The 27578-nt window shown below is 50.3% G+C and overlaps 1 protein-coding gene across 3 annotated transcripts in view; it reads right to left on the minus strand.

Moving 5' to 3' along the window:
- Window positions 1–9025: 9025 nt before the first annotated feature.
- IGSF9B (immunoglobulin superfamily member 9B) overlaps window positions 9026–27578 on the minus strand; it is a 69914-nt gene continuing 51361 nt past the window's right edge. For all 3 annotated transcript variants that reach the window (XM_034934086.3, XM_034934087.4, XM_008973263.6), the window contains exons 19-20: window positions 24487–24608; window positions 9026–21833 (exon numbers count right to left, since the gene is read on the minus strand). In XM_034934086.3, the coding sequence (XP_034789977.3) occupies window positions 21625–21833; window positions 24487–24608 (331 nt within the window). In that variant the 3' untranslated portion in view covers window positions 9026–21624. The remainder of the gene's footprint in view (window positions 21834–24486; window positions 24609–27578) is intronic.

The following is a 27578-nucleotide window of genomic DNA, read 5'->3' on the forward strand; positions in this document are numbered from 1 at the left end:
CCACCTCTGGACACGTGGCCTCTACCCACGCAGGCACTAGCAGCAGCAGGAGCAACAGACATCCTGAGACGCAAGGTCCACAACCCTAGACTCCTTTGGGCTGAATACAGGCTCTTGAGTTTCCATTCCTACCAGCAAGCAGTGAAGATATCCAGGATCAATTCTGGAATTCATGTAAACACTCCAAGGAGTCTGAGAAATGTAAGAATAAGGAACCCTGGGAAAATTGGCCTTCCTGTTTATTTGGTAAATGAGACAGAGTCGTTGAAATGTATGGTTCCTATGAAAAGTTAACTCAATTTTCATCCCAGCCTGTGAAAACATTTAGGCGATATTTACATGACCTTTCTCTTGTACTTGACCCTACTGACCACTTCCTCCTTCTTGGGCCCCCTTTTCTCTGCCTGCCCCTTAAACATTGGTGAACCCAGGATTCTCTTCTCGGCCACTGCCCATTCCCCTGCTGTGTGTCCTCATAGTAATCTCTACTACTTTCATGATTTAACCTGAGGCTCCATTTTTTTCTCGCAACACATTGTCTCAGGGACACGTGTTGGAAAAGTCCCAGGGCCAGACAAGGAACTTGGTGGCTCCTGGAGAAAGTTTAGTGTGCAGAGATAGGAAAACCCCAGGGGAAGACAATAAGCCCACAGGACTGTGCCTGTTCTCTCTGACCTCCAGGGAGCTGAAGAAGCGCTGAGCAAGTCAGCTGAGACTCCTCTCACCTTAATGCCTTGAAAGAGGGTTAAAAACCACCTGCTGCTGCCATGCTGCTGACACCAGAAGCCAGAAATGATACTTGTAGAAATGCATGGTCCAGAGATTATAGCACCTATGAACCTATCTAAGAAAGACTTTACTCTCAAAAAAAATCCAAACACAAATAAAAGATGACGGAGAAAAGGAAGTGGTGAGCAACAAATATACACAAATCCAAATATGTATGTACCTATATGCATTCAGAGATATTTTATATATGCCTGTAAGTACGTATATATTAAAAATCAGCACCTGAAAACAAGTAATCCAAGAAATAAGGATCTTAAATAAAAGACACCTACATACTGAAAGATAAATTCTAATAATAGCTTAGAATAAATGTACCAAACTCTCTCAGCAAAACCTGGGTGTTAAGATGGAAAGACATCAGTAAAAATGTTCCAAGGCATCATTCAAGTTGGGGAAGAGAAAAGTCAGGAAGTAAAAATGTCCTAACGTTTCACCACACGCAAGGTGGAGAGAGCGGTCAGATAACTGAGTGTCTTGATAGAGGAAAAGTTGGCATTTGCTATCATTTAATAGTGATGAAGAAAATATGGATTTGGGTACTTAGAAATGGAACATTATCATTAATGGAATGGAAAATGATAGTTGAACTCCCAAATTTAATAAGGGGGTTAAAAAGCAGTAAATAACAACTGAAAAATAAACAGCAACCAGCAAAAATAAGGAAAACGATGATTGGGAAACCACAAAATAAAATGAATAAAAAATACAAAATAAGGTAGAATGCTGTATAAAGTATAACAGTCATTACTCAGTGTGAATGAACTGAATGATCCTCTGAAAAACAGACACCATGGGATTGAAAAATATTTTTACAAATATGCGATCTAGAAAAGTCAAACAGCATACTTTGAACAGAGACAAAGAAAGGATGGAGGTGTTCAGTGTTGGTAACAAGGCCAACCAGATAGCCTAAAAAGCCTCTGCCCCTAAAATCTAGAATGCTGGACAGGATGTAGCAAGCATGCCTCTGAATGCATAGCTGAGTTGATAACTTCTTTAGCCAAAAGTGAAGAGAGAATTGGAAACCAGAGTGCTAAGTATAGGCCGATGCTCTAGTTGATCTGACAGAGAGCGAGGTAGGCGAGAGGGGAAGGGTCCAACCTCTAAGAAAAGTGCAGGGACTGGCCCCTGGGGAGAGGTATCAAACACACAGGCCCTTGTAAGGCAAACTGTCAGTCCTGACAGAAAGCCAGGCCCTTCAAGGGACCACATCCTCGGGGAAAGGACCGACACATGGAGACAGGGATGCTCATTTGTCTTAATCTGATGTCCACGTGATTTTAGACCTTCTCTTGTCTCTCAGTGAAGTCTTGCCATTTAACTCATAAAGGTCTTGCCCATTGTCTTCTCGTTTTGTTGTTGTCGTGACTATTATAAAGATGCCTTTTAAAACACGTTGTTTTGTTGCTGGTATAAAGAACTCCATCCACCTTGGGTTCAGCAATCTTGCTTGGTTCTCTTACTGTTTCCAATGGTTTGTCCATAGATTCTCACAGATTTTATGTATAGATATTCATATCACTTGAAAATAATCAATGTTTTATTTTACTTTCTTTTAACCTTTTATTGATTTACTTTTTAACCACATCAGTTGGATTTTCAGCCCAATATTTCATGGTGGCACTGATGCCATTTCTTTTCTTATTCTGGGCTTCAGAAGGACTGCTGCTCATGATTCCCCACAAATCACAACAGCTTCTGTAGGCTTCAGTAGACACTCAGTTCTGCATCAGCACATTCAAGCTCAGCCCTGGCCTCCCGAGGACAGCTGTGCTGAGCTGCTCATCCATGCTGGAACCCTCTCACCAACCCATCCTTTATCTCCCTGGTGAATGGAGAGTCCTCCAGCCCAATCAAAAAGCACAGGCAGCCAGTGGGTCTTCTGGTATTCTAGAGTAGATCCATTCTAGCACGCCCATTTCCCTAAGCCTTTGGATCCCTTCAGCCATGATCTGCAAGGGAGTTCTGACACATCTATTTCATTTCATGTGGGCTGTCATTCTCAACAAGCCTCTAGGAACCACTCAGCAGCCGTAAGAATTGCCTTATGGGGCCCTGGCAAGATTATTAAAACCTGTATCACTGGTAGGTGCCCCCATAACAACAAACTCTCCCCTGAAGAGCTTTCTAGTCTGGCCCCCTTGTCCCAGGACCCTCAGGATTCACCCCCAAGCACACTCCCTGGTCTGTGCCCAACACACACTAGCCAGATCCTTCAGCTCCTTGAAGAAATCCCTCTCCTCTCTTAGCAGACCCAATGCTTGCCTAGGGGGATATGCTGAGCCTTGATTCTCTTATTGGTCTAAGTGATAAGAAGGGACAAATGGGGCATCTGTGGATGGGAAAGCTGCTGAGGAAGTCAAGAACTTCTTGTAGAATACCTGCTTCATTTGAAGCATCTGCCTGTTCTTCAAGCAAGGAGGGGTTTCTGTCTTCCAGAAACGGGGAAGGCCATTTTGGCAGGACCAGAAGTTTTGGGGAATCTGGAGGCTCAAAGTCTTCCAACACATTTCTCTCTCTGTTCCCATCCCAGATGGTGGGTCTCAGTCTTTTCCTATTAGACCCTGACTTTGGCATATGAGACTCATCTGGTCTGAGATTCAGCCTGCTCCAGAATTCTTCTTCTCTAACAATTAAGTCCTGGGTCTGGTCTTCAGCTTGTTCTGCCCTCCTGCTGCATATGGGAGTCTCTTTAAGGCCACCAAGGAGGCATGCTGACTCTCCTTTGCTTTAAATTGGAGATTGGCTGCCCTGGTCCTGCCTTTCCTCTCTTCAAAGCCTCAAGGGCATTCGGCCACTCCATCCCACAGTTCCTATCAGTGGTCTTTCTTCAGAACCTCTCAAATATAAGATGTTCTATGAACCAGTATATCCCTTTTCCTTGTACCTTCCCTGAGTTCTACATGGGTGGCCATCTTAGCAACTGCACTGCTAACACATACCAGCAACTGCTAATACTGTACCTGCCGCTATGATGGGGTCCTTTTGCCAGCCAGTGGTGAGTGACCTAATTCCTGAGTTCCAACCTTAGAGTCCCCTGGCATCCAGTCTTAGAATGGGTTCTCTAGGTGCAAAGCCTAAGCCAGGCAATGGGGTAGGGGGTGTTTTATTATGGAAACATCCAAGAAAAAAACTAAAGAAGTAAGGAAAGCTAGACAGGATTGGGGAAAGAAGTGATGAAGGATGTCATCTCAGGTGAATTCTAGCTGTGGCCTGATCCTGGAAAGCATCATAGAGACATCCTCTCTTTAAGGCAAGCAGGTGGCCTTTAGTATCCCTGTGCCAGCCATTAGCTGAGGGTCACTCCTGGCAGAGGAGCTTGTCATTTCTTGGGCAAGGGGGCTCACGTCAGTGAAGGGCACCTCTCCAGTGATGAGCAGGGTGGGAGGCACCTGTGAACCATGGGCCACCAACATGCAAAGAAGCCAGGGGATGGGCACACCCATCTACTAGAGGGGAACTGGATAGGACACTTTGGCACCCAGAGTGCTCCTGAGCCCTAGAGCTATGATGTCCTGGGAAACTTCCACTCAGCAATCAGCTGTGCCATCAGAACTTCCCCTCTGCCTCCTAGCCCAAGATTTGTCAATAGTCACTGTCTCCACTTTCTCATCAACCCACTCCCACGGGGCTTCTGTCCCCACCGTACCACTGAGGCCGCCTTGTCAACATCATTAATTACCTACCTGTACGCGACACTCAGCTGCTTGTGTGCACCCCTTCTCTTCTCTGTCTATCCTCCCCTTCTAGGATTTAAATACCATCTCTCTGAGGACAATTCCCTAACCTGTATCTACACTGATAGGGTCCCTCTGGAATCCCAGGCCCACACGTCTAGTGGCATCTGACCTGACACCTGCAATGGGAAGTTTAAGGACCGTTTCAGACCTTACAACTCTTGATGTCTGTCCGCTTTCATACCTCCTCCTCCCCCAGTCCTCTTTCTCAGTTGCTCAGGTCAAAAGCCAGAGTCATTCTTGATTCCTCTCTTTTCTTCACTCTCACGGCAAGCTTTTCAGCAAGTCTGTCGCCCCTCCCACACAGATCCAAACTGGTCACCTCCTCTCCGCCTCTGCTGTGGCTGTCCTGGTCTAAACGCTTCTCAGCTGGGACTGTGGATGGCGTTGTCATCTCTCTATTCCCTCTGCTCTCACCCTCCTATAGTCCGCTCTCCACCAGCCGTCAGAGGGGTATTTCTAATACATAAATCAGACCAAGGCTTTGCCCAGCTTAAAACTCTCCGATGACTTCCCAGCACCCTAAGAATACAATGTAACCCTCCTTCCCTTTACAGAGCCCTAGTGTGTCACTCATCCTCTTCCGCTGCTCTCTCCTTCCCTTCCCACTCACGGCTCACTCTATTCCTCAAACAGACCAAATCCACTCCTACCTTCAGGTCTGCAGAAACAGCACCTCTGCTTGGGAGGCTCTTCTCTGCTGAGCTGTACCTGACTGGCCCCTTCTCAACAATGTGACGAGGCTTAAATGTGACTTCGAAGCCATCTTCCCTAGCCACCCAACCGAAAGCAACCCACCCGTCACTCCACACCATCCTACTCAGTTCTACAACCCGCCCGTCACTCCACACCATCCTACTTGGTTCTCTGCATAATGCCCATGACACTTTCACAGTGACTGGGTTGTTGATTGACTGGGTGACTGGCTGGATCCCTACATTAGAATGTAGGCTGTGGGAAAGCCAGGCCTCTCTGCTGGTTCCAGGCCATTTCTCCCTCCTCACACTGCTCCTCTGAGACGTGTGCCTTTTGGGTTGGCCACCAACAGGACTGATGGGGGCTCCACTGCCAAGGGGCTTCCACACTAGTGTGGCGGACGCACAAGGAGCCGGTGAAACGAAGCGCAGTGGAAGGCTGTCTGAGGTCAAGGAGCTGCCGCTGTGAAGGCTCACACCCACGAGAGGATGAAGGGGCCTCAGGTGTGAAGGGACACTTCCTGTTGCCCTTTGATGATTAAGGCCCCAAACTGAGGACACACAGGAGCTGAGCATCCCGCCCTGTCACGGAGCGCTGGTTACTTCCAGCACAGCTGAACAAGAGGCGCACAGCTGGCCGTAGCAGCACACCAGGATGGCAGCAGGAAGGAGATGAAACGGAAGGTTGAAGTCCAGTCACTGGCCTTCTGAGGAGTGCCTGGAAGTGCTAAGAGGCGTTTCCCTCCCCCTCCTTATGTGGGTGGAAAGGGCGTGCTTCTCCCTCAAAACCAAGCGAGATAATGCTTCATAATCATCTGGCATAGAGAGGGGGACTGCCCGCAAGAAGGAGAAAGTGGCATTTCTCCTCGGAGGATGCCACTGAGCTGCAGACCCCTGCACTCAGCCTGTGCTGCCGAAGACCTAGACGGGCGCCCTGTGCGTCTGCACAGACGTGTGTCTCCTGCCAAGAAAGACTGGCTCCCTCCCTGCGGGCAGCTGCCTCAGAAAGGCCAAGGGATTTCCCCAAGGTCCCATTTTTTTTTTTTTTTTTTTTTTTTTTTTTTTTTTTTTTTTTTTTGAGACAGAGTCTCGCTCTGTCACCCAGGCTGGAGTGCAGTGGCTTGATCTCGGCTCACTGCAAGCTCCGCCTCCCGGGTTCACGCCATTCTCCTGCCTCAGCCTCCCGAGTAGGTGGGACTACAGGTGCCCGCCACCAGGCCCGGCTAATTTTTTTATTTTTAGTAGAGACGGGGTTTCACCATGTTAGCCAGGATGGTCTCGATCTCCTGACCTCGTGATCCACCCGCCTCGGCCTCCCGAAGTGCTGGGATTACAGGCATGAGCCACCACGCCCAGCCGGTCACCTCTTTCTTAACAGCACAGGCAGGACAAGGACTTTTTCCAGGGGTGGGGGGGCGAAGGCAAGCCACTGTGAATGCAGATGATTTCTCCACCAAGGCTGAGAAGCACAGGCAAAAGCAGCTTCGCGAAAGCAGTGATGAATGTAGGACGGGAATTGCAGGGTGCTGCCCACCTCTCTAGGCTGATGAACCAGGGCATCATGCAATTCTTCTTCAGCACTAGGTTTGTAGACAGATGGCTCCTAGGCCCCGACCACAGAGGAAAGGGTTCCATGGAAATGGGGAAAACAGCCCAAAAAGGGAGGCTGGGGGCACAGGAGACTGGCCAGTTTACCTACAGCACACCATCTGCGTGATGATGCAGACCGCTGAGTACCCCAGGACTAGCTCGGTCTCTCCCCAAAACCTCACAGCAGAGCTTGGGTCCTGAAATCAGCACAATCTCAAGGTGTAGAAAGCCCAGAAAGTTTGCTGTCACCTGGTGTCCCCTAACTCTTTCTCTGGCACCATAATTCACCCAAACTTCCACTAATGAAAGTCCTGGCATTGCTCAGCAGGGTTCACAAGTGCCATTTCCTAGACCTAAGGGGCTGCATGACCTCACTTGGGGAACACGGGTGTCCTGGGACTGTGTCATGTGGACCTGAAAGGAGGCCTAAGGGAAAAAGTACTGGGCCTCATTTTTATTTTCTAGGCAACTTCCTGCTGCCTTAAAGCCTTTGAGCAGCAATGAGGGGAGGAAAGGATGAAGGGAGAGAGGGAGGCAGAGAGAAGAGGCGAAGAAGTGAAGGGCCATCGATTGGCTCATTCGTTGGTTCTGACCAAAAAAGAGATAAATCAGACCTATTTTACTTAACCTGTGAGGTTATCGTGAGCGTCAGATGAAATAAAAATGAAAGGATTTCTTCAAGTACGGAGCACCTGAATTTAGGCCCAATCTTAAAAAGAGGCAAAATCTAACAGAGACGGTCTTAAATCTAACAGATTTAAGACGTCTCTTAAATCTAACAGAGACGGTCCTCCTGACCAAAATTATTTTTTTCTCACTACTTTTTTAAAATTTAGCTTTGCCAGAGAGCCTGTGAATGTTCCAGGATTGTGAGGTCAGCCAGCTGCTCCTGCAGAATGCCGACGGTATGCCGGGAATGCAGTACCGCACTGCCCACAGCCTCGGGGATGAGCTGAGAGCTGGCTCTCACAGGGTGGGGTTGGCAACTTTGGCCACACTCACCTATGCATAAGAAAGAGACTGCGAGACACTCCATGCATCTGCTCTTACAAATTAAGATCAAATGTAGAAGAGACATCAAAAAGATTTTCATCATGGCCTGCTAAGAGCAGGGGAGGGCAGAGGAAAGAGCGAATGGAAACTAGGGAGGAAAGAGAATCCTGGCAGATCACTGAAGCAGAGGAAAGCTGTGCGGACACAGGGCCCGCCTGGCGAACAGCCCATCTCACAGCTGTTAGGGAATTTCCCACCGCAGGTGTTTTCATGTATAGATGGGCCTATTTTTCTGTCCGTTTGCTGGTTTTATCATTTGGCTGTTTTCTCCTCTTGGTACGCATAAACAGGAATATCGTATTTTGGCATCTGATCTCCACCTAAATCCCAAATAAAATGAGAAGGCAGCCTAGTAGGTATTGCTAGGGAACCAGGGGAGCATTGCCTACATCCAGCATGAGAAGGGGAGGAGGACGGGCCAGGGCAGGAAGTCAAGTCCCCAAACTCAACCCTGGAGGAGACAGAGTGAGATGCCGAAGCCTGACCATCCCTCCCTCTCGGGGAAAAGAAAGGCTGAGACAGAGGGGCCATCACACCCGACTCTTGCATGAGATTTTGCCGAGGGCCAGCAGGACTTGCTGGCTGGGGACTCGTTTAGACAAAGATAGAGTCCAACCAAAAAATTACCATCATTACATAATTGAAGAGCCAGTGCAAAGAGCCTACAAAAGAGAAGTGTGTGCATTCACCAGACAAGCCACCCCCTTTCTGCTTTTGCTCCAGTGCCGCCTCCCGCTGAGGCCCTCTCTGAGCACTCTAAAATAGCGCTCTAAACCGCAGCCCCCTCCTTCCTTCCGTACGTCAGCTGCCCCTTACCCTGCTCCTTTTTTTTGCCTTACGCCATTCGATGTCATTTTCTTAGTGCAATAATGACTCATTCTCTGTCCCTATCACTAGAATGAAAGCCCTCCAGGAGCAGGAGCCTTGTCTGGCCTGTTCACTTGTGCACCCCAAGTGAACTAAACAGTGACTCACACACAGTATACCCTCAGTACATGTGTGCTCAATGAACGAAAGGCAACCTCTTCATCTCCCAGCCGCAAATCCTTTCAGAATCATGTTGAGTCGTGAGTTTAAAGTGGGTTGATTAGGGAGACCTAGGGCCAGGGGTGAGACAACATCAGGAAGTACTCCCTAGGTACACAAAAAAATTAGAAAATGAACTTTTTTAGCAAATGTTTATTTATATCAAAATACAAAACATTTCTGAAGCAGAGTAATGTTACATGAGGAGCAATTAAATACTAAACGTCTTTTCATCAGTTTAACTTGCAACACTCCCGGGGTACCTGCACTGGCTGCACATCTCGTCATTTGATGTGTGCCTTCTTTATTCTCGTTTGCTTATGCATTTTGATTTGTAATTCAGGATATGAACATGCAGTGTTACTGGGGATGAGTTGGTTAGTACTTAGCAAGCCTGGAAATACCAGCGAGTGGAGCCTGGCGTGGTGGCCTGAGCTGAGGCAGGCCGCAGGTTCTCTTCCTGAGTCTGGGGTGTCACTCCATTTTTGACTGCCAAGTCAAAGGACAAAGGGATCACCATCATCAGCAGCCAGGGCAGGCGTCTATTGCTTAGGGCCGTAGAGCAGGCGTGGCTTTGGGGTCATCTCCAGCGGGGTCTTCTCAGTGTTTGGGAAGAAGGGGCAGGGCAGTCTATAGGCCCAGGCCCAGGAGCAGGATGCCCAGGGTCCCTGCAGGAAGAACCCTCTTCCCCAGGAAACCAAGGAAGGGTTAGGGAGGAGAAAGTTCCTCCTACTCTGGGAAGTCTGTGATTTGGTGGCTGGGGGTGCCTGCCCATTGGAAGGGCCCCTTATAAATGCTTTGAGTTTGGAGATTTTGAGGGAAAAAAAGCACCTGATTGAGAGTGTAGCTGTTTCCAATACACCTCCCTTCCCTGACGGAGAAGGGGAGGAGGCAGAAAACAGGGGAGAGAGCATCCCCCCTTCATTCCCACACCGCCCCACTCCCAGAGCCAACCTGGGCCTCCCTTCAAGCTCGTACTTAGTACATTCACCATGACACTGTGCACCTGTGAGCTCTCTCCCGCTCTCACTCTCTTGCGTGCACACACGCACACGCACGCACACGCACAGGTATGCACACATATATATGCAGGTGCGCGCACACACACACATCTGGTTTCCTTGCAGTCTGCTCAGGCAGCAGAAGGGTGTCCCATCCTCACTGTCATCTTTTACTTCCCAGGGTGCCCTTGGCCCACAGGTCCCCAAGACCCAGCCCCAGGCTTGGCACGCGCTGGCATTCCCAGGCTTTTGAGAAGAGGGTGATAGAGCAGGGAGCTCCTCACAGACAGGTTATACAGAGTGTAGAATATGTTCATATAAGGCTTTGGTACAGCACCGATTTCAGGTTCTTATAGTTTGATTTCTAAGTCATCTTTTAGAAGAAAAAAAAAGCTTACTGAAAAAATAGTGTTTTTATTTACTTTTGAGTTACATACCTGAAGTTCAAAAAGTAAGCCTCTAGTTGCCATTCAAGTTCACACTCAAAGGTGTTCTGTGTGCAGCTGTACAATTTGTTGGTTTGTCTTTAATGTTGAACAAAAGTCAGCCAACCCATACCATAAAGTCAGCTGCCCAAACTCACTTTAACCAGTCCATACATACATACAGAAAAGAAAGAGAGAGAGAGGGAGAACACAAAAGCCGCCCCTAAGTCACCCACCCCAAACCCCTAGGGAAAAATCAGAAAGAAGACAAAATACGCAAGATATCAGGAGCCAGTGGGAGGAAGGAGATTCAGCCCAACTGGCCTCTTCGAGAACAGCACCATGAAGCACCCTAGCGCAGTGATGTTGTAATACTCAACATTCAAGAAATGGAAACGAGGTTGGAACGGTCTTCACAGGAAGACCTGGCATGGATCGGGGGTCGCCCCCAAAGAAAGTGGAAGAAAGAAAGAGTTCGAAATGAGAGCAAGAAATCTCATGACGAAACTGACAGTCATATCCAGAAAAGAACTACAGAAAGAGGCTGCCGCGCACCGAGAGGTACAGAGTTTGTAAGGGGTCTGGGGGAGGTAGCCCCTCCCCACCCACACTGCCTGCTCACCCCCACCCTCTGTGTGTCCTCAGACCACCGGGTGAAATGGAGGAAAGAAGCTCATCTAAAACTTGCCCCCAGGTGTGCGATGGGAGAATTCTATCCTGCATGATCAAAGTCCCTCCTGGGGAAGAGAAAAACACTGAAGACCAAGGGGCAGGAGTCGCTGACATGAAGCGGGATGTGGTCCCTTCACGTCAGTGACTGCGCCCCCTTCTGGGCCCTCTATCCCCAGCCCCACACCTGGCAGTTAGGAAATTAAATCCGAACGGGAGGTCAAGACCTTCTGACACTGATACAGACACCTTAGCAAGTGGAGCGTTAAACTGCTCTTCTCCCGTAGCCAACAATTCCCCTTTCTAACACCTCAGTCTAAAGTTCCTGAATCAAGACCATCCCAACAAGTACCTTCCTCCCAGTCCCTGGACTCTGAGACTCCACCCTCCAATGCCACAGGCAACCCCCTGTGGACAGGAAGTGTGCTGTGCAGGCTTGCCTCTTCCCCCACCTCCTACTTTCAGACCGCCCAAAGTGGATCAACATGAACATCTACCGCCAAGAAGAGTGGAAGCGGGAAGCGCGCAGCAAAAATCCACGACAGAGCCTTTTCCCCAAGCTGCTGGTTGGTGACAGTGGGGAAGAGGGACAGGGCCCACACTGATCCATGGGAGAGTGATTCTCACACATCTCCCTATTCCCGACTGTTGCTCTATATAGTAGACAGAGGTAGCAAGACAGAAACAACTCCTCAGATACCTCCACCTTCTACCAAAAGGGAAAAGCACCAAAATTCAATGTCCTTTCTGCTGTGGGGACCAAGGAACGTGTCCCAAGCATGGGGAAGAGCTCAGGCTCCTGGCAGTGGCTGTGGGCCGTAAAAGCTCCATCGGAGCACACTCATCCACCTGTCGCCCAAACTGATGCCACAAGCGGTTCCCAGCCCTCCTCCTTACTCCACATAAAGCTGATCTCAGTGACCTTTGCTCCAAGTGCCTTAAGGGCTGGCTCTTCAGAGAAGCTGGAGGTCCCCTCTGACACCCACCCTTACCTCATCTTGCTGAGCAGTGGAGCAGAAAGGTCACAGGTAGGCACTAACATCCCCTCCACACTGTACAATTTCAAGGTAGGGGCTATGGCCCCATCTTCCCTTTCCCTCCCCAAAATGAAGAGTCCCGTTGGAGGCTGAGGAATAGAATGGTGACATGTGGGCCAGTGGCTCTCCCAGACCTTGATGCTGCTGAGGACCTACTCTTGGGCTGGCCCTGGTGGGAGGGCAAGCCCGAGGACATGCCCGTGGTGCTGGAGCAGTTTACTCTGCTGGTTGCATGTGGCCAGAAGTCAGGCAGAGTCCACAGAAAGAGAGGGGATGGTGGGTTTAGGAGCCAACAGAACGGTAATGGGAGCCTCCCTTGTGCAGAGACCGTGGAGGCCTGGGAAGGCTTCAAGGTGGGAAGGGAACAGAACTTGCACCTCTTCTTCTTGCCCAATCCCCCTGAAACATCTTACAAGAAACACTCAGCTGCAGGAGCCTGCAAGAAAGATCATTCAAGGCAAGGATGGACACACTGACAGTGGCACCGGCACTGGATCCTTCCAGCTGCATGGACAGAGCCCATTTCCCATTAGCGTCCTTGAAAGTGGGGAGTGTTCTCAGCAGTTAATTTGAGGACCCAAGGACAGTGCCTGACTGAATGGCAGGGCCTCACAGGTCCATGTAAGGATCAAGAGTTAGACTCAAGCTTTACCCCAACCTACTCTTCCCATAATACCCCAAAACTGTCAACCAAGCCCTTCTCACGCTGAAGGCATCTGCTTTCCTCTAAGGACCAAACTCTATAGACAAGAGCTCTTAGGGAGTGCCACGTCTTGGTTAGGAAAGGGGTTAGTACTGCCCTTTTCTGAGTGATGAGCAGGAATAAGGAGCCGAAAGGTTGCAGTCCTGAGTCTCTCCTCACTGCCTGCACCATCTGGCCCAGCACCGGCTTCAAATACATCACTCCGAGCTCCGGGCAAGTCAGGAAGGAGCTAGCACCAGGAGACGCTTGCTGAGGCTGCAAGGCAGAGCCCTTGCATATGTGTGAGGTCTGGAATTTGCTCAGAGAGGTATTCTTCAGGGCACACTGCTTCCTGCTCAGATACAAGTGAACTCTTGCTCCCCAGAATCTCCCATTGTGGGTCCAGTTCTGCCAATACATTGTTCAGTTTTGTAAGTCCCCGGCTGGAGGCCAGAAGGAAGGTTCCACTAAGACCCACTCTCCCAGGCCGGCCCACAGTTCATCTCTCCCTCCTCATCCTCCACTCAGTGTCCCAGGATTGGAGCATCCTATCTGCAATGGCACTTTATTTCCAATTAAAAATAACTGAAAAAAACATAGATGACATATTTATACTACATACCACATTCACACTGGCTCTAAGAATCTGCAGCAACACTAAACAGGCCATGTGTTCTCCAAGACCAAGCCCAGGCAGCCAGCCTCACAAACTCTCCCATTGCCGTGCCCTCTATGAGCGGTCTGAGCTGTCTGAGCTACAGTGCTACAAACCAAGACAGGTGTCACCGTAGGTCCCTAGGTAGTCTCAACCACCCCCTTTCTAATGCAGTGAAGCCAGGTTTTCTCTGTGGAACTGGTTACCTTTCCACAGCCACGTGGGGACGGAGTCAGTTTTCATCTCCTCAGCCTTGCCCTGTTAAGCCCCTCTGCAAAGAAGTTCAAGTCAACATCCCTCCCAAGTGGCAAGAGACACACTGGTCGTGGTTCTTCAGGGCTATCAGATCCCGCAGCTCCACACAACCTTCAGCTCACTTGTCCTTCCTGCAGGTGGGTTATTTGTTTTGTTATTTTACAAACTTTTCGTATATACACATTTCCATCAGAAAGACCCAAGCAACTCTGAACAGAGAGAATACCAAAGGAAGAGCAGGGAAGGAGGTGGCGTCAAGGCATGAGCTAGTATCCCAGACTGCCTGGGAAGGTAGCACTGCTCAAAACATCTCTAAGCACAGGTACAAAAATAAAGCAAACTATGACTTCATATAGATATAGAGATATATAGACTTTATCTAGGTGTTCTTTATATTTATATATGTGTGCAGAGGGCACGGGCCCCTGCCCATCTTGCCCGGCACTCATCTCTTGCCCTCCCGCTCCCCACACCCCACGAGTGCCACTCGCCCGAAGCTCCCAGTCTCCACGATTGCATCTGATCCTTGCCTCCCACATACATTCCCCTCTCTCCTTAAAATAGAACCAATTCTGTAGATTTATATAATTTTATGTACAGTCTCCATAAAAAATACATTAAAGATGGTGCATTACTAATTTGACCCTCCTACCCAAACAGAAGTTGTCTAGCAAAAGAGCCAAACAAAGGAGGGTCTCCTGGGCCTGACGCTACGCAGGCAAATCAGCATGTCTGTACAAATCTCTCTCACACACACCACACACAACAGACACACCACACACACACACACACCACACACACACCACACACGCACCACACACACACACAACACACACACAGCACACCACACACAATACAACACACACCAAACCACACAACACACACACACCGCATCACACACATGCACACCGCATCACACACACGCACACCAGACACATCACACACACACACACCAGACATACACACACCATACCACACACCACACCCACACACAATACACACATACCACACACAATAACACACCACATGCAATACACAAAACACATAGCACACACACACACCACACACAGTACATGTACCACACCAAACACACCAGACACACCACACACACCACATACACACCAGACACACCACACCAAGCATACACCACACGCAACATAACACACACACTAAACCACACTCAACACACACCACACACACACTGCATCACACACACGCACACCAGACACATCACACATACACGCACACCACATACACACACACCATACCACACACACCCCACACACATACACAACCACACAATAGACACACCACACAATACGCACAACACATAACACACAATACACACACCACACCACACACACCACCCAGACACACCACACACACGCACACCACACACAGATACACACACCACACACAACACACACACACACCAGACATGCACACCACACACAGACATGCACACCACACACATATACCACACACACCACATACACACACACACCCCACACACACACACACACACCCCACTTACTTCCTGAATCCAGAAAAGAAACACTGGACTAGACAGCTGGCTGGGGGTTAGAGACCAGGGGGACAACCTGGTGCCTGCAGAAGGACACATGAGACAATCCCTTCTCCAGCCCTGCCAGGACACCGTCGGCCATGGCACACCTCTCGTTGTTCATGGGAGGCCATATAAAACCTCATTGATAGAGTGGCTGACAACTACCCTTTCAAGAACTGCAAGATGACCGTGAGGAGGCCCATCCCTCCACCAGAAATGCAGCTTCATAGACCACTATGCCAAAAGGAGGCCAAAGCCCTGGGTTCTACCACCAGCGTGAGGAGGGCTGGGCACTCGCCCCTCCCATGGCTTATGTGGAAACCCCACACGTGCATGCCCGCAGCATTTCTAAGGCCGAAAATGCAAGTCCCCTCCCCAGCCCAACCCCCTGCCCTCCGAGATTCCCTGCCCCTCCCACCACCTCCCCATCGTAAACCACGCACATGTTCACGATCCCTGGAGCCATACAGAAGTGGGGAAAGGAAAAGGGAAGGGAAGCTAACTGGTGTGTATACAGGGGGGCGAGGGAGAATCTGCCCTAGTTCGCAAAATAAATCCAGGAAATCCAGTGCCACAGAGAGGTAGGATTGGTGGAGCACACTTCTTCAAGACCCGAAAGAAAGGCAGGCCCAGGCAGCCATTCACGTCCCCATCTAGTGTGATGGGAATGGTGACAACCAAGGACCAGTGACAGGAGCTGAGCATTTGAGCCACGGGGTTAAAACTGTCCAATCTAGCTCTCCCAGCCAGGGCTCCAAAGCTGGTAGCTTTTCACCAGCTCTCGTCCGAAACCCTAACTACTACTACTGTCTTCTACACCGCAGAAGACAACACCCATGTGATTTTAATGACTGGCCACTGTTCCACCAGAGTATATGGCAACCAAGATACCCAGACTCTTCCTTCTCTAAGATGTGAGCAGCCATTAATGACCCCTGTACGGATGCTTCGTTTGTCCTTATCCTACATGGGATCCCTCAGGGGATGGTGGTGTCTTTGGACCAAATTCAATCTACTGAGTGTTTTTCTAACAGCTTAAAATGAGGTTGAAAAAAACTTCCACCTTCTCGGCAACCCAACACACAGAACATCTGGTGGGGTTATTATACTTGCTCCTGAAAGAAGGTTTTGAGAGTACAGACAGGAACCCAGAAATAAGGCTCTGAACCAGTGTGGATTCACTCGCAGTCAGAGGGAAGGGTGGTGATTGGTACCCCTAGCCAAACAGCAAGCTGGTAAGAGTGCGAAAGTCCAATCTGGGCTTTGATCCTTGGTTTACTGACTTCTTCTAAAGAAGAGATTTTTCATTCTGCCTCTTAATCTAAAAAGAAGCAGAGCTGGAGACATTTAAGAGAGAAGAATGGCTGGTCAAGCCAAGAGTTTCAGGTGAAACTCTTTTGCCCTCCCACCTCCACCACAGACTAGTGACTTTAGCCTATCAAAAGAAGAGAAAGTAAAGAGAAGGCCTCACGAAGCCACTGTGCAACTTCATGGCCTGAAGGAAGCCTCTCTACCTCAAGAGGAAAGGGGGATGAAGGCACGTCAGGCTCCAGGTCCCCCTCTCTATCACCATCGCCATCACCAAGGCCCATGAACATTTTCAGATTGTGGACGGAGAGGCAACCCACCACTGCAGCTTAGGAAAACGAGAATGGCACTTCCTTCTCCACTGATGAAGAGCTGGTGATAGGATGGGCATCTCAAGACAAGTTTCTCAGCTTTGGACCTGAGGAGCCCCCAAAACAAATGAAGTTGAAATACAATATAAAGAAGATGTCCATGTTTGGTTTGGGCACTTAGTGTTAGAGGCTAATTCTAGAAGAAGCAAGGAAGATCTAGCTAAGAAGCAAGACCTCTCCCAAGATCCAGTCTGCGTTCACATGCAGGACCCCACCCCACAATCCGTCCCTGATGCCCAGATCCCCCTCCCACATGCCCTGCATGGCCACCACTCCCCAGCCAGATGCCCACCAGGCAATCATTCTTCGTCATCTTGGGATGATCCCCCAGTGTGTACCCTGCACCCTTACAAGTAACTAAGTTATCACATGACTCAAAGAGATGCTGAGGCTTGGTGTCCCCTGGGGTGGTCTCACCATCCTAACCCATGCCTGACCTCACCCTCTGTGCCCCTTCCAGCCTCACCAACACCTGGCAAAGCACACAGGCCTCCCCTCCACCCTCCAGTTCTCCAACTCCCCCTCCTGAAACACCAGTGCCCCATCCATTACCCTAGTCAATCTAGAGCTGGCCAATAAGGCACCTCTTTGGCCCCCTCCCTAAAGCAACACACACAGCCACATGGGGCTCTACACACTGCCTACTAGATCCACTTTATCTGAAGAAGATACCCAGGCAGGGCTGGGTTAGAAGCCCCAGTGGGAATGTGCACAGCTCCTAGAGTACCACAGAGGTTGGACTCAACAGAGCCTTCCATGACCCGCTCGGCTCCACCCTCTGCCCCTTCCTGCAGCTCCCCAACCATCCCTGCAGTGCCCCCAAAGCTCCTTTACATGCAAGCAAAGCAAGCCCAAGATTAACCATTAGCTTTTCTTTTCCTAGGTTTCTCTACAGATTAATAAAATGTACTTTATGTACAATTCTTCCCCCACCCCACCCCCAAGCCTGGAAAAGGCTTTTGCTAACAAAATGGGAAGAAACAGATTCCAGCCACGCAGTCTTCAGCCCTGGAGATTCAGATCGTGGGCAGTGCCAAAGATGCTGGAGGCTCCGTGAAATCTGTTTCTCCCTAGAAGCTACTGTTTCGTCAACCTTGTCCCCCACCCCAAATAAAATCAGAAAATTTCACATTTGAACCTTACCCCAGTTTCCTCGGCACAAAAAGGGCAGAGGAATAAATTAAATCAGTTCAACCCCAAATATTTTAGATCACAAATCAAAAATAAAGACAGAGAGCATGGAAAAATAACAAGAAATACTCGGCTCAATCCACCCGGCTTCAGTCTTCCCGCAAGCGCATGGTTGTGGGACTAAGCACCTCCAAGGAGGGCACAGACCCCGCCAGCCTGCTGGGAAAAAGGCGTCCTTCCTGCTAAGAAAGCAGGATCTCAAAAGGCCTGTCCTACCCCCAGTCTCTCCAGGGAAGCTGCTTAGAGGCAGACTGGCAGCAGGCAGGGCCACTCCCAGATGCTGGGCCCAGAGCCACCCCAACAATCCAGCACAGGACCCCGCTCAGCACCGGGTGGGAGCCCACGGCAGCCCACCAGCAAATCGAGACAGGCTTCGCCTCTCTGCCTCATTGTACATCTTCTCTCCCCACGCAAATGCAGTTGTCCAGGCCCCGCTAAGAACCGTTTCCCCCTCTTCCTGGTCTGTGGGTCACCTGACACTACAACAGCCACAGTTCTCAGCCACGATGCTGAAGAGGCAGACAGACATCTGAGACACAGAAGCAGGTTTACATCTGAGTCGTGTCTACTGCAAGGCCGCCAGACCGTAAAAGGGGAAGTTTGGAAGGCGCGATCTCCTACAGAGTGAGTGCCGAAGTCCTAAGAAGCTCATCAGTAGTCACTGCCATTGTTCAGAGGCAGACTATGAAGTACACTGGTCCCTAGAGGTGGTTACACCCCCATCACCCACATGCTCACAACCACGCTGTCACACATGCCTATACCCAGCACCTAAACTTGTGCCTGTGACATCTTCGCCCTCTATCCATGGAGGGAACTGCGTTCCACCAATCCCATCGCCGTCCACGGGCTGCAGGAGGGCTGCTGGCCTCCGAGGACACTGTCACAGGAGGAAGCCCTCAGGGGAGCTGAATGAGTGGCAGGCCACTGAGAGATGGGCAGACCTGACGTCCTTGCCCTAGCCAGGGAAGCCACAGCACAGCAGCCACTCGGTGACCAGCGAAAAGCACGGCTCCCCGCGTTGGGTCTACGTGCTGAGGTCATGGGCACTGCCAGAGGAAGCGGAGGAGGAGTCAGCACCTGGGTTAGCACGGGGGTGCCCTGGAAGGCACAGCCACGGCCTGAGCATCTCAGCCTCTCATGACATCCGAAAGAAGCAAAGCCTTCTACCTCATCATCTCCTCTTCTTTTCTAACCTGAGGGCTGGAATTCCTAGGAGGGTGCTCAGAAAAGTAGGCCAAATTCATCCTGAAGGCTGACAGCCTGATGCCCACATCCCAGTGCATCCCAGGGCCTGGCTGAGCCCCGTGAGCTCCTCTGGGGTAGAAATCTCACACTGCCAGTGCACAAAGGCTGCACGTCAGCTTGCGGTAAGCCCCCACCTCCCACCCCAACACCTCAGGTAAGCCGGCTCCCGTCATCCCCCAGGAGAGACGCCCAAGTGAGCAGCACATCACGACGCGGGGGCAGAGGGTGTGCTACCTGGAAAAAAGAACACAAAGAGTTGTGTGCTCTTCCATCTCACAGAGCTGGTGCCCAGCGGTCAAGTGGATTCCGACGCCCCAGAGAAGCACATCAACCGGAAGGCCCAGATTCCACCCCAAGGGTGCACGGCCCAGTCTCAGAAGCCCCTGCGTGCCTCTCTCACCATGACCCCTTCAGATGTGTTCAGAAAGGAACTGCGGTCGTGTTACTTGCACGGTAAACCTCAAGGGTGGAGCTGGTCCTCAGCTCCCTGGGTGAAAGGAAGGACCAGGGCCGGTGTGGCACAGAAGAAGTCCATCCCCTAAGATGGAAACGCCAAGAAGAGACAGCAGCCATCCAAGGCCTCATCCTGCGAGGTCACTGGGCCAAGCCCATGGCAGCTGCGTGAGACCAGCAGAAGCCGTCCAATGCTGCCGTGGCTCACGTCCAAGCAGGGAACTCGGGAGAGGTGGGTGCCCCCAAACCCACCAAGACAGCAGCACCAAGAAGGAAATACTTCAAGGAACCTTCATTCTAAGCCAAGCCAGAAGGGGGGCTCCTACACAAGAGTGGGGGAGGGGCAGATCTCCCCTCCACCCCGCCCTCGGGGCCTTCTGCCCTGCCCTTGGGCAGCACCATATCTTACCGGCAGAGAGACATCTTAGTGGGAAGATGATCTCAGGAAGCTTCTGGATGCTACGAGTTTGAACCAGGACCAGACTTTGGCAGAGGAAGAGTCAGTGCCCAGACCCTACTCACCACCCCTCCCGCCTTCATTCCTACGCCTCAGCCACAGAATAGAACTGGGCAAAGAGGGCAGGATCCAGAGCGTCCCAGGCCCCAGCAGCCAGAGGCGCCCTAGCTTCACCTGAGCCCATCCCCCTGCAGCTCAGGTCCACCGGAGGACGAAGGCCCCGGGGCAGAGAAGAGTCGGCAGGCAGCACGTGGTGAGTGCGGGAAAGCCACAGGCGGCTCCGCACAAGTGGTAATTAATCAATCTGGAGAATTAGCTCCCACAAAAGCAAAGGAGGATCCAATCAGCCGCTGTGGAAGAGCGCTGCACAGAGTGCTGAGCCGGGGACGGTATAAATAGAGCCGGCAGCTTGGCGCTAGCACAGGTGGCTCCGCAGTGGGGGAGACTTTGGCCACAGAGCTCACGGCCTGGCTGGGCGGAAGGGTGCCGACGGATGCGCTGGACATGTGCACCAGAGGCTTGCTTTAGCCCCGCGGCTGAGTTAGCCTCTACTTCTGCAGCGTGAGCCACGCTGGAAGGAAGAAAGATGCAGGTCTAGGAGCCTGGCCACCCCTTCTTCACCCAGGAACCAAGAAACAAAGGCTTGAATTTAGTTCTGCAGTAACTCATTACTGAACCCCCATAGAAGGCAGCCGGTAATCACAGCAAGGCCCCATTTCTGCTCTGGGTGGGAGAAGGTAGGAGACACACGGAGAATTCAGCTGAGAGACACGGATCTTGTTTTGGGAGAAAGAATCCCCCAAGACAGATGTCAGGCACCTGGCCAACGTGCAGCCAGCCCTGCTCGCAAACCCCAGCTGGCCACTGCCCTCCTCCTCCTGCCTCCACTGACCACAGAGAGCAACAGCACTTTGCCTCAATGTACATATATATATATATATATACACACATAGAGAAACCCACACACTACAGACATATGCATCTGTATCTATATCTATATATATGTGGGGTGTGGAAGATGGACATTAAGTCCAGCCTTCTTCCAGGACTTGAAAAACTGAAACAGAAGCAGAGAGCAGTAAAAGCCATTGCTTTCCTCTTCACTTCCAAAGACATTGGAAGAGATGAGAAAACTCAACCTAGTGAAGCAGGGGGCGGAGGGGAGGAGACAGGTGTTGCCCAGTCTCCAATCCACTTCCTGACCTCGACCCACAGGTGGAAGGTGTGCCCACCCTCCGTCCTGAAGACAGGCGGCCAGGATCTGGAGGGAGACACCCGCTCTGGCAAAAGAGGGGGCATGCAGGACAAAGGTCTGGGCCGCCCTTGGCAGACGGAGGAGGACACACCCCCACACAGTGGCCCTCCCTGCCTGAGCCCAGCAACCTCGCCCCGGGGACACCTAGAGTGGGGTGGAGTCACAGCAAAGTGGCATGTCCTGGGTCATCGTGGTCCACACTGTTGAGAATCGCTGTCTGGTCTTCCGGAAGCTGGCGGTGGCACAAGTCTGAGAGCCGGGCAAAGGGGTCAGGACGAGAATGTCTCTTCTTCTTTCGGAGGCAGACAGCTTCATCGGGCCACAGAACCTGAGAGTTGGGAAGCTGCTGAGTCTGGGAGGCAGAATCGTCTAGGGAGAAAGGAAGAGGGACGCAAAAGAGAAGCAAGCGGATGAAAAGGAAGCACGCAGCCCGCTCACCTTTTCCACCTGCATTTGTTCCGGGTTTCTAATGTTGAAACAAAGGAATCACCTGAGTCTAGAGAGACCAGACCGAATTGCTGCAGAGAAACCACCTTCTTTTGCGGCAAGACAACCAGCAACCTGACCCTGCTCCTTTCACTTGAATAAGAGTTAAGAAAGTGGAATGGAGAGGATTTTCCTTCTCATTCATTTCTTTCTCAATCAGTCTACAAATATTTCTTTTAGTGCCTCTTGAGTACTAGGCATCATTCTAGGGACTGGGGATCAGGAAGGAACAGGCTGGGACTCGGGACATCTTTCTCATCTGCCCCAAGCAATGACCGACTTTATACAAGATTTTAATCGCATGCAACGGTCAGGCCTTGACCCTTCCTGGACTGCCCGGGCCTCTCCTCTGCCTCATGGCCCTTCTGGAGATTAATCAGGAATGCCTTTGCTGGCTTCAAAGACTATGCATCCATGTGAGGGTGCAGAGGAAGAGACAAACTGTCAAGACTTTAAAAACACAGAAATAAAATTTGCACTTACTGAAAATACTACAAAGATAAAATAGGGTCAACTGAGGCATTACTCCGCTCCTTAAAGGGTTAACACTTGAATTGCATCTTAAATTATGAGCCTTCCACAGATCTGAAGAAAAATTATTCCCAACAGAAGAAATGGCATGTGTGCAAGCTCCAAGTTAAGGGTAAATGTGGTGTGTCCCCGATACAGAAGGGAGGTCATCTCAGTTGGAAAAGAGTGAGGCAAGAAAGACAGGCAGGGCATCTAGGAGCTTGAAATCTGTTCTGGTTACGATGGGAATCTGGTTACGATGGGGAGGTTTTAATCAGAAGTGTGTGTGTGTTTGTGTATGTGCGCACACGCCTGCACGTGTGTGTTCGTGACTGAAAGAGAGGATGCCGCTATGTGTCCTGCAGTTCGCCGTGGTGGCTGTGTGTGGAGTCCACGGTGCAAGGTACAAGGATAGGGCTGGAACACCAGCCACGAGGTACTGCAATAGTCAAGGTGGGACAGACAGTGACTCAGAACACAGAGTTAGCAATAGAGACAACAGAAAGTGGCCAGATTCAGGATATGTTGCAAAGGCTGAGCTTACAGGCATTACCCAGCGGGCTCGATGTAAGATATGAAGGCAAGGGAAGAATCTGGGAATTAAGGGGCCTGACACCCCAGTGCGTACCAGTGCTAGTGATTAAACTGAGGAAGAGCTGAGGAGAAGCAGACCTGGAGAGGCTGATCAATAACTCTGCTTTAGACATCGTAAAGGCATATGAAACACCCAAGTGCACGTTCAGCTGGCAACTGGAAATATCAGCCATGACCTCAGGGAAGGGCTAAAGACAGACATTTGGAAGATGCCACCACAGAACTGGTAACAGGACCACTGCCATCAGAACAAGAGAGAATGCAGGTCTCTGATGTGACTTTTTTTTGCAATAAAGAAATATATGTTATACATATATAAAAACTATATATTGATGGGTCTTAAATGGGTTAACAATGGGCTTAATTGGCTGAAAATGCAGCTTTGAGCTCCAGTTTCTAACCCAAGCCCTAAAAACATCATTTTCTTTTTCTCTGCCTCAGTATTTCCATCTGTAAACTGAAAGTATACTAGTACCAGCCAAAGGCTAAGTGATCATAAGTGATCACCGTCTCCCAGAGATTCGTGGGGCTTTGAATTTCTGTATAACACTCTCCCATAATCCTGTCTATAAAGAGAGTTACTCTACAACAGTTATCAAAGCTCTGCAAAGCAGCTGTTCAGCATTCTTCCTTGACAGACTGCCACAACACTCCTAAAACCATTCATGAAAAGAGGGTTTTTAACAAATATTAAAGAATTTTCTAGTCTTTAAGAGGGCTAAATTCGTTTTGCACTCAGAAGCTACCTATCCCTGCTAGATACACATCGGACATACTTCGATAGAGGCACCCTCTCTGTGGGGTAAGGAGGCTTCACTCCATCTCACTGAGAAGGGTGTAGCCAACCTGCAGAGGCTGGGCCCAGGCTGCAGTGTACCCTGAGCTCCACATGGGGTCCTGTCATGCCTTTGTTCACTAGAAGGCCTGAAATGATAGAAGGGAAGTAAGGAAGGAGATAGAGTTATGTGCAAGGTGAAATGCAGAGTGGAAAAATATATCTGTACTATTTGTGTTGTTTGAAAACACACTAAAACAATAGGATACATTTTCTGAAGCTGTAGGCACAGAAAAGTTTCCAAAGGCACACATGCTGAAAACGACAGTTCTCCAGGTGAGTGGAAACAAATTGGAAGGGCAATCAGATAGATTTCCCTTATCTTTCTCGTTTTGTATATGAAAATTATGTTTGTGTATTGCTTGAAAAATAGTGTTAAAAAAAAGAAACAAAGGACAAGAGAAGCTTGTGGATTCAATTCTAGAGAAAGCCCAAGGTTGGGGCCCTGAGCCCAATAACCCTCCTGACAACGGCAGCCCAATAACCCTCCTGACAACGGCAGCCCAATAACCCTCCTGACAACGGCAGCCCAATAACCCTCCTGACAACAGCAAGGCAAGGTGGGAGGAGCGGGGCGGGCCACTGCCCATCATTTACCGGATCGTTTCTTTGACTTCGAAGAGCCCTTGGATGACTTTTTGGGCTTCTTTATCCGTTGGTATTTCAGAGCCTCCAGCCTCTCAGGTGCAGCAGCGTTCCCGGGTGCAGGTGGAAGTGTTCTGGAAAGGACAACCAGAGAGCCACAATTCAGCTCCCGGATGTGTGAGGCTTTGGAAGAGGGGCTGGAAGAAAGCCAAGTAGCTGACCCATAGAAGGACAGAGTTCAGTCCTACAGAGCCCAAGGTGCCCACGATGGCTCCATGACACCCGCCTTTCTATTGCTCCTGGAAAGAAGAAAACCCAGTAGAAAGCTCCAGGAGCATGGCCCACCTCGGATGGAAACCAACCTGCAGAGCAATCAGAAGACCCTAGCAAAGGCAGACAGAGAGATTTTAATAGTAAGCACCTTCCCATGTAACGCAAGCTGGGATGCATTTAGTGTCAGAGACAGAAGTAGGCTCAACGTCTTGAGTTCCTAGAAATCACCACAATCAAGACCTTTGAATGGAAAGTAAAAGGGCATATTAGAGCAGGGGGCAAGCAGCTCCCATCCCAGTGAATCATCCTCCATCTCCAGAAAAGGGGGTGCTGAGTGAGAAACCCGACCCCCAGTAAGACAGGCTGCACAAAACCCAGCCTTGCCAGCTTCTTCTGCAGCTGCAAGATTCTCGCAGAACAGCAGCAGCTAACAGCAACAAATACTTGTCATAGACCAACATTTTCAGGGCAGTGTCTCCTCGACCCTGCAGACTAGGCTCAGCTCTCCTCGGCCATGTAAGAGAACAGGAGAAAGTGGCAGGAGATAACAGCAGAACAACCAAATCTGGTAGCCTCCCAGAGCCCTTGCTGTCTGTAACAAGAACGTGGTGAACCTCTGTATTTTAGGATTCGACAGAGAAACGAGGCTACTGGAACAGACCATGTGTACTGGCCTCTCTTCCTGCATCCTGATTGTCACTTGCCTGGTGGATCAACTGCCCGGTTAGGACAGGGTCCACAGTCTGGCCACACCCGTGAGGCAGCCCAGGTACACAAGGGAGCCAAGAGAGCTGAGAGGAGGGGCAGTCTGTGACACTCGGTGCATATTGGAGAGAATCTTTCAAGAGTCATAAAAGAGGAAAACCTAGAGGACATGTTCTCAATGCCATTTCTTCTCAAAGTAACCCAACTCGGAGCCTGAGGAATGAAGGGGAAAGAGAAAAAGACAGGTCACTCTGTCTTCCCACCAGCGCTGGCATTAGCACGTGATCAGAGAAGCAGGGACGCTCCGGGGCCACGGCGGACAGGCGTGCCTCGCTCTTCTTCTCCTGGACCCCCCAACTCCCTCCCTATCTCCATTGCAAACAGTTTTTGGAAAGTCCTGATTAAAAGAGGTAGGACAGACAATGCTGTGAGGGCAAAAGAAGACCCCAAAGGTCAGCAAGCGGTCTGAGGTTAAAAAAAAAAAATGTTAAGAGGGATAGGAAGCCTGCAGTCTCTTCTCCCCAGCATCAAATATGTTGGCAGCAAGGCGGGAAGAGGAGACTTACACACTAATTGCAGATAAGCCTCTGGTCTCTGGGGTTTCCTGCATGCACTGGCAATGCAGTGACCTCCATCTTCCTGGGGGATGTCATCAGTCTCTAGTCCTTTAGTCCATAAAGTTTCAAAAGGCTCCCTCAAAGTTCAGGTCACGGTCAACCTCTTGACTTTCCATAGCCCTGACAGCAGAGCTAAGAAGGCTACACAGGGTCCCTCAGGTGCACACACAGGCACACACAGCCCTCTCGTGAAGAAGTGGCCAAACATGCCAGTCTACCCAGAGAGATCCTACAGCGCAGCAGCAGCTGGGAAGGAAGCGGGAAGGCAGACAAAGGGTGCAGGTGCCCGGGCGGGAGGGAGCACACCTTCCCAGTGTGGATAGCACATCCTCACCCCTTCTCATCCTCAACTGAGGCTTCTTCATGCTGCCTAGAAGGAAAGTTAATGTGAATCCACCTGTTCAGTCGATCTCTGTCTCCTGGCCGGCCTCTTCAGGAGGACCACACAGGGTGAGCGACGTGTGGTCAGGGAGGCGCATGACCGGCAAGAAGAGTGCTCTCCAATGTCATCCAGGGCGACCGCTGGGGCACGAGAGAAACCGGTACAGGGTGCCCTGAAAACTGTTAGGGATTCTTCAAGCCAGGTGAAACTTCCAGGGGTGATATGATGGTTAGAATCAACATCTTATCACTGTTGTCATTTTTATCATCTAGCATTGATTTACCACTTACCACAGCAGGCACTGCTGTACAATAATTGCCTGTAATCTCTACAGCAAACCTAAGAGGTAGATACTACAATGCCCCCATTTTTCAGATGGAGACACTGAAGTTTAGAGAGGTGAGCAACCTGTCGAATCATCCAGTCATCGTGGGACAGAGCCAAGACTCTTAACATTAGGCTCACCTCTCCACTGCCCTTCCAGCGTCTTCCCAATCAACACAGGTATAGCAGCTACAAAGAAGAAAAGCATGGCATCCCCGCCACACCTGAGAAATAGATCTGCCTTGCAACGTACTTCAGGCGAGCACTGACGTTCTGTGCTTTGGTGGAACAGCCCCGGTGAGACAGACCAGGGCTGGAGAGGAGCCTGCTTAAGTTGTATCGTCAAAGCAAAAATTCCCAGACAGTAATGATCCAGTGACCAGAAGCAGCCGATTTTCCCTTGAGAAACAGCCAAGCTCCAGCCCTTCCGGGACACCTGCTGTCCACCTGTTTAGCTCTGGGCTCAGCACCGAAGCATAGCCACAGGACAAAAGAAGGCTCTGGACACACCAAGACCCTCACGCAATGCGGGAGGAAAAAACAAAAGCTGGTGTCTGGCAGAACAGGAGGGAGGAAGCAGGGCAGGCAAAATGAGTCTATTTTTGGCACATGGTACAGAAAAGACGCATAGAATGTGACCTAACAGACTTTACCAACAGCACGTAAAGCCCTGTGCAATCGAATTGCCTCCCTGTTTTAGGAAGGTGACCATGTTTGTTGCCAACGCCAGCCCCACCTGGGGCCCTTTGGTCATGGAGCTCTTGGTGCCAATGTCTCAGGTGGGAAGCTTCAGTGAAGCAACT

The sequence above is a fragment of the Pan paniscus genome, chromosome 9 (assembly GCF_029289425.2).
Source record: "Pan paniscus chromosome 9, NHGRI_mPanPan1-v2.0_pri, whole genome shotgun sequence".
Lineage (NCBI taxonomy): Eukaryota > Metazoa > Chordata > Mammalia > Primates > Hominidae > Pan > Pan paniscus.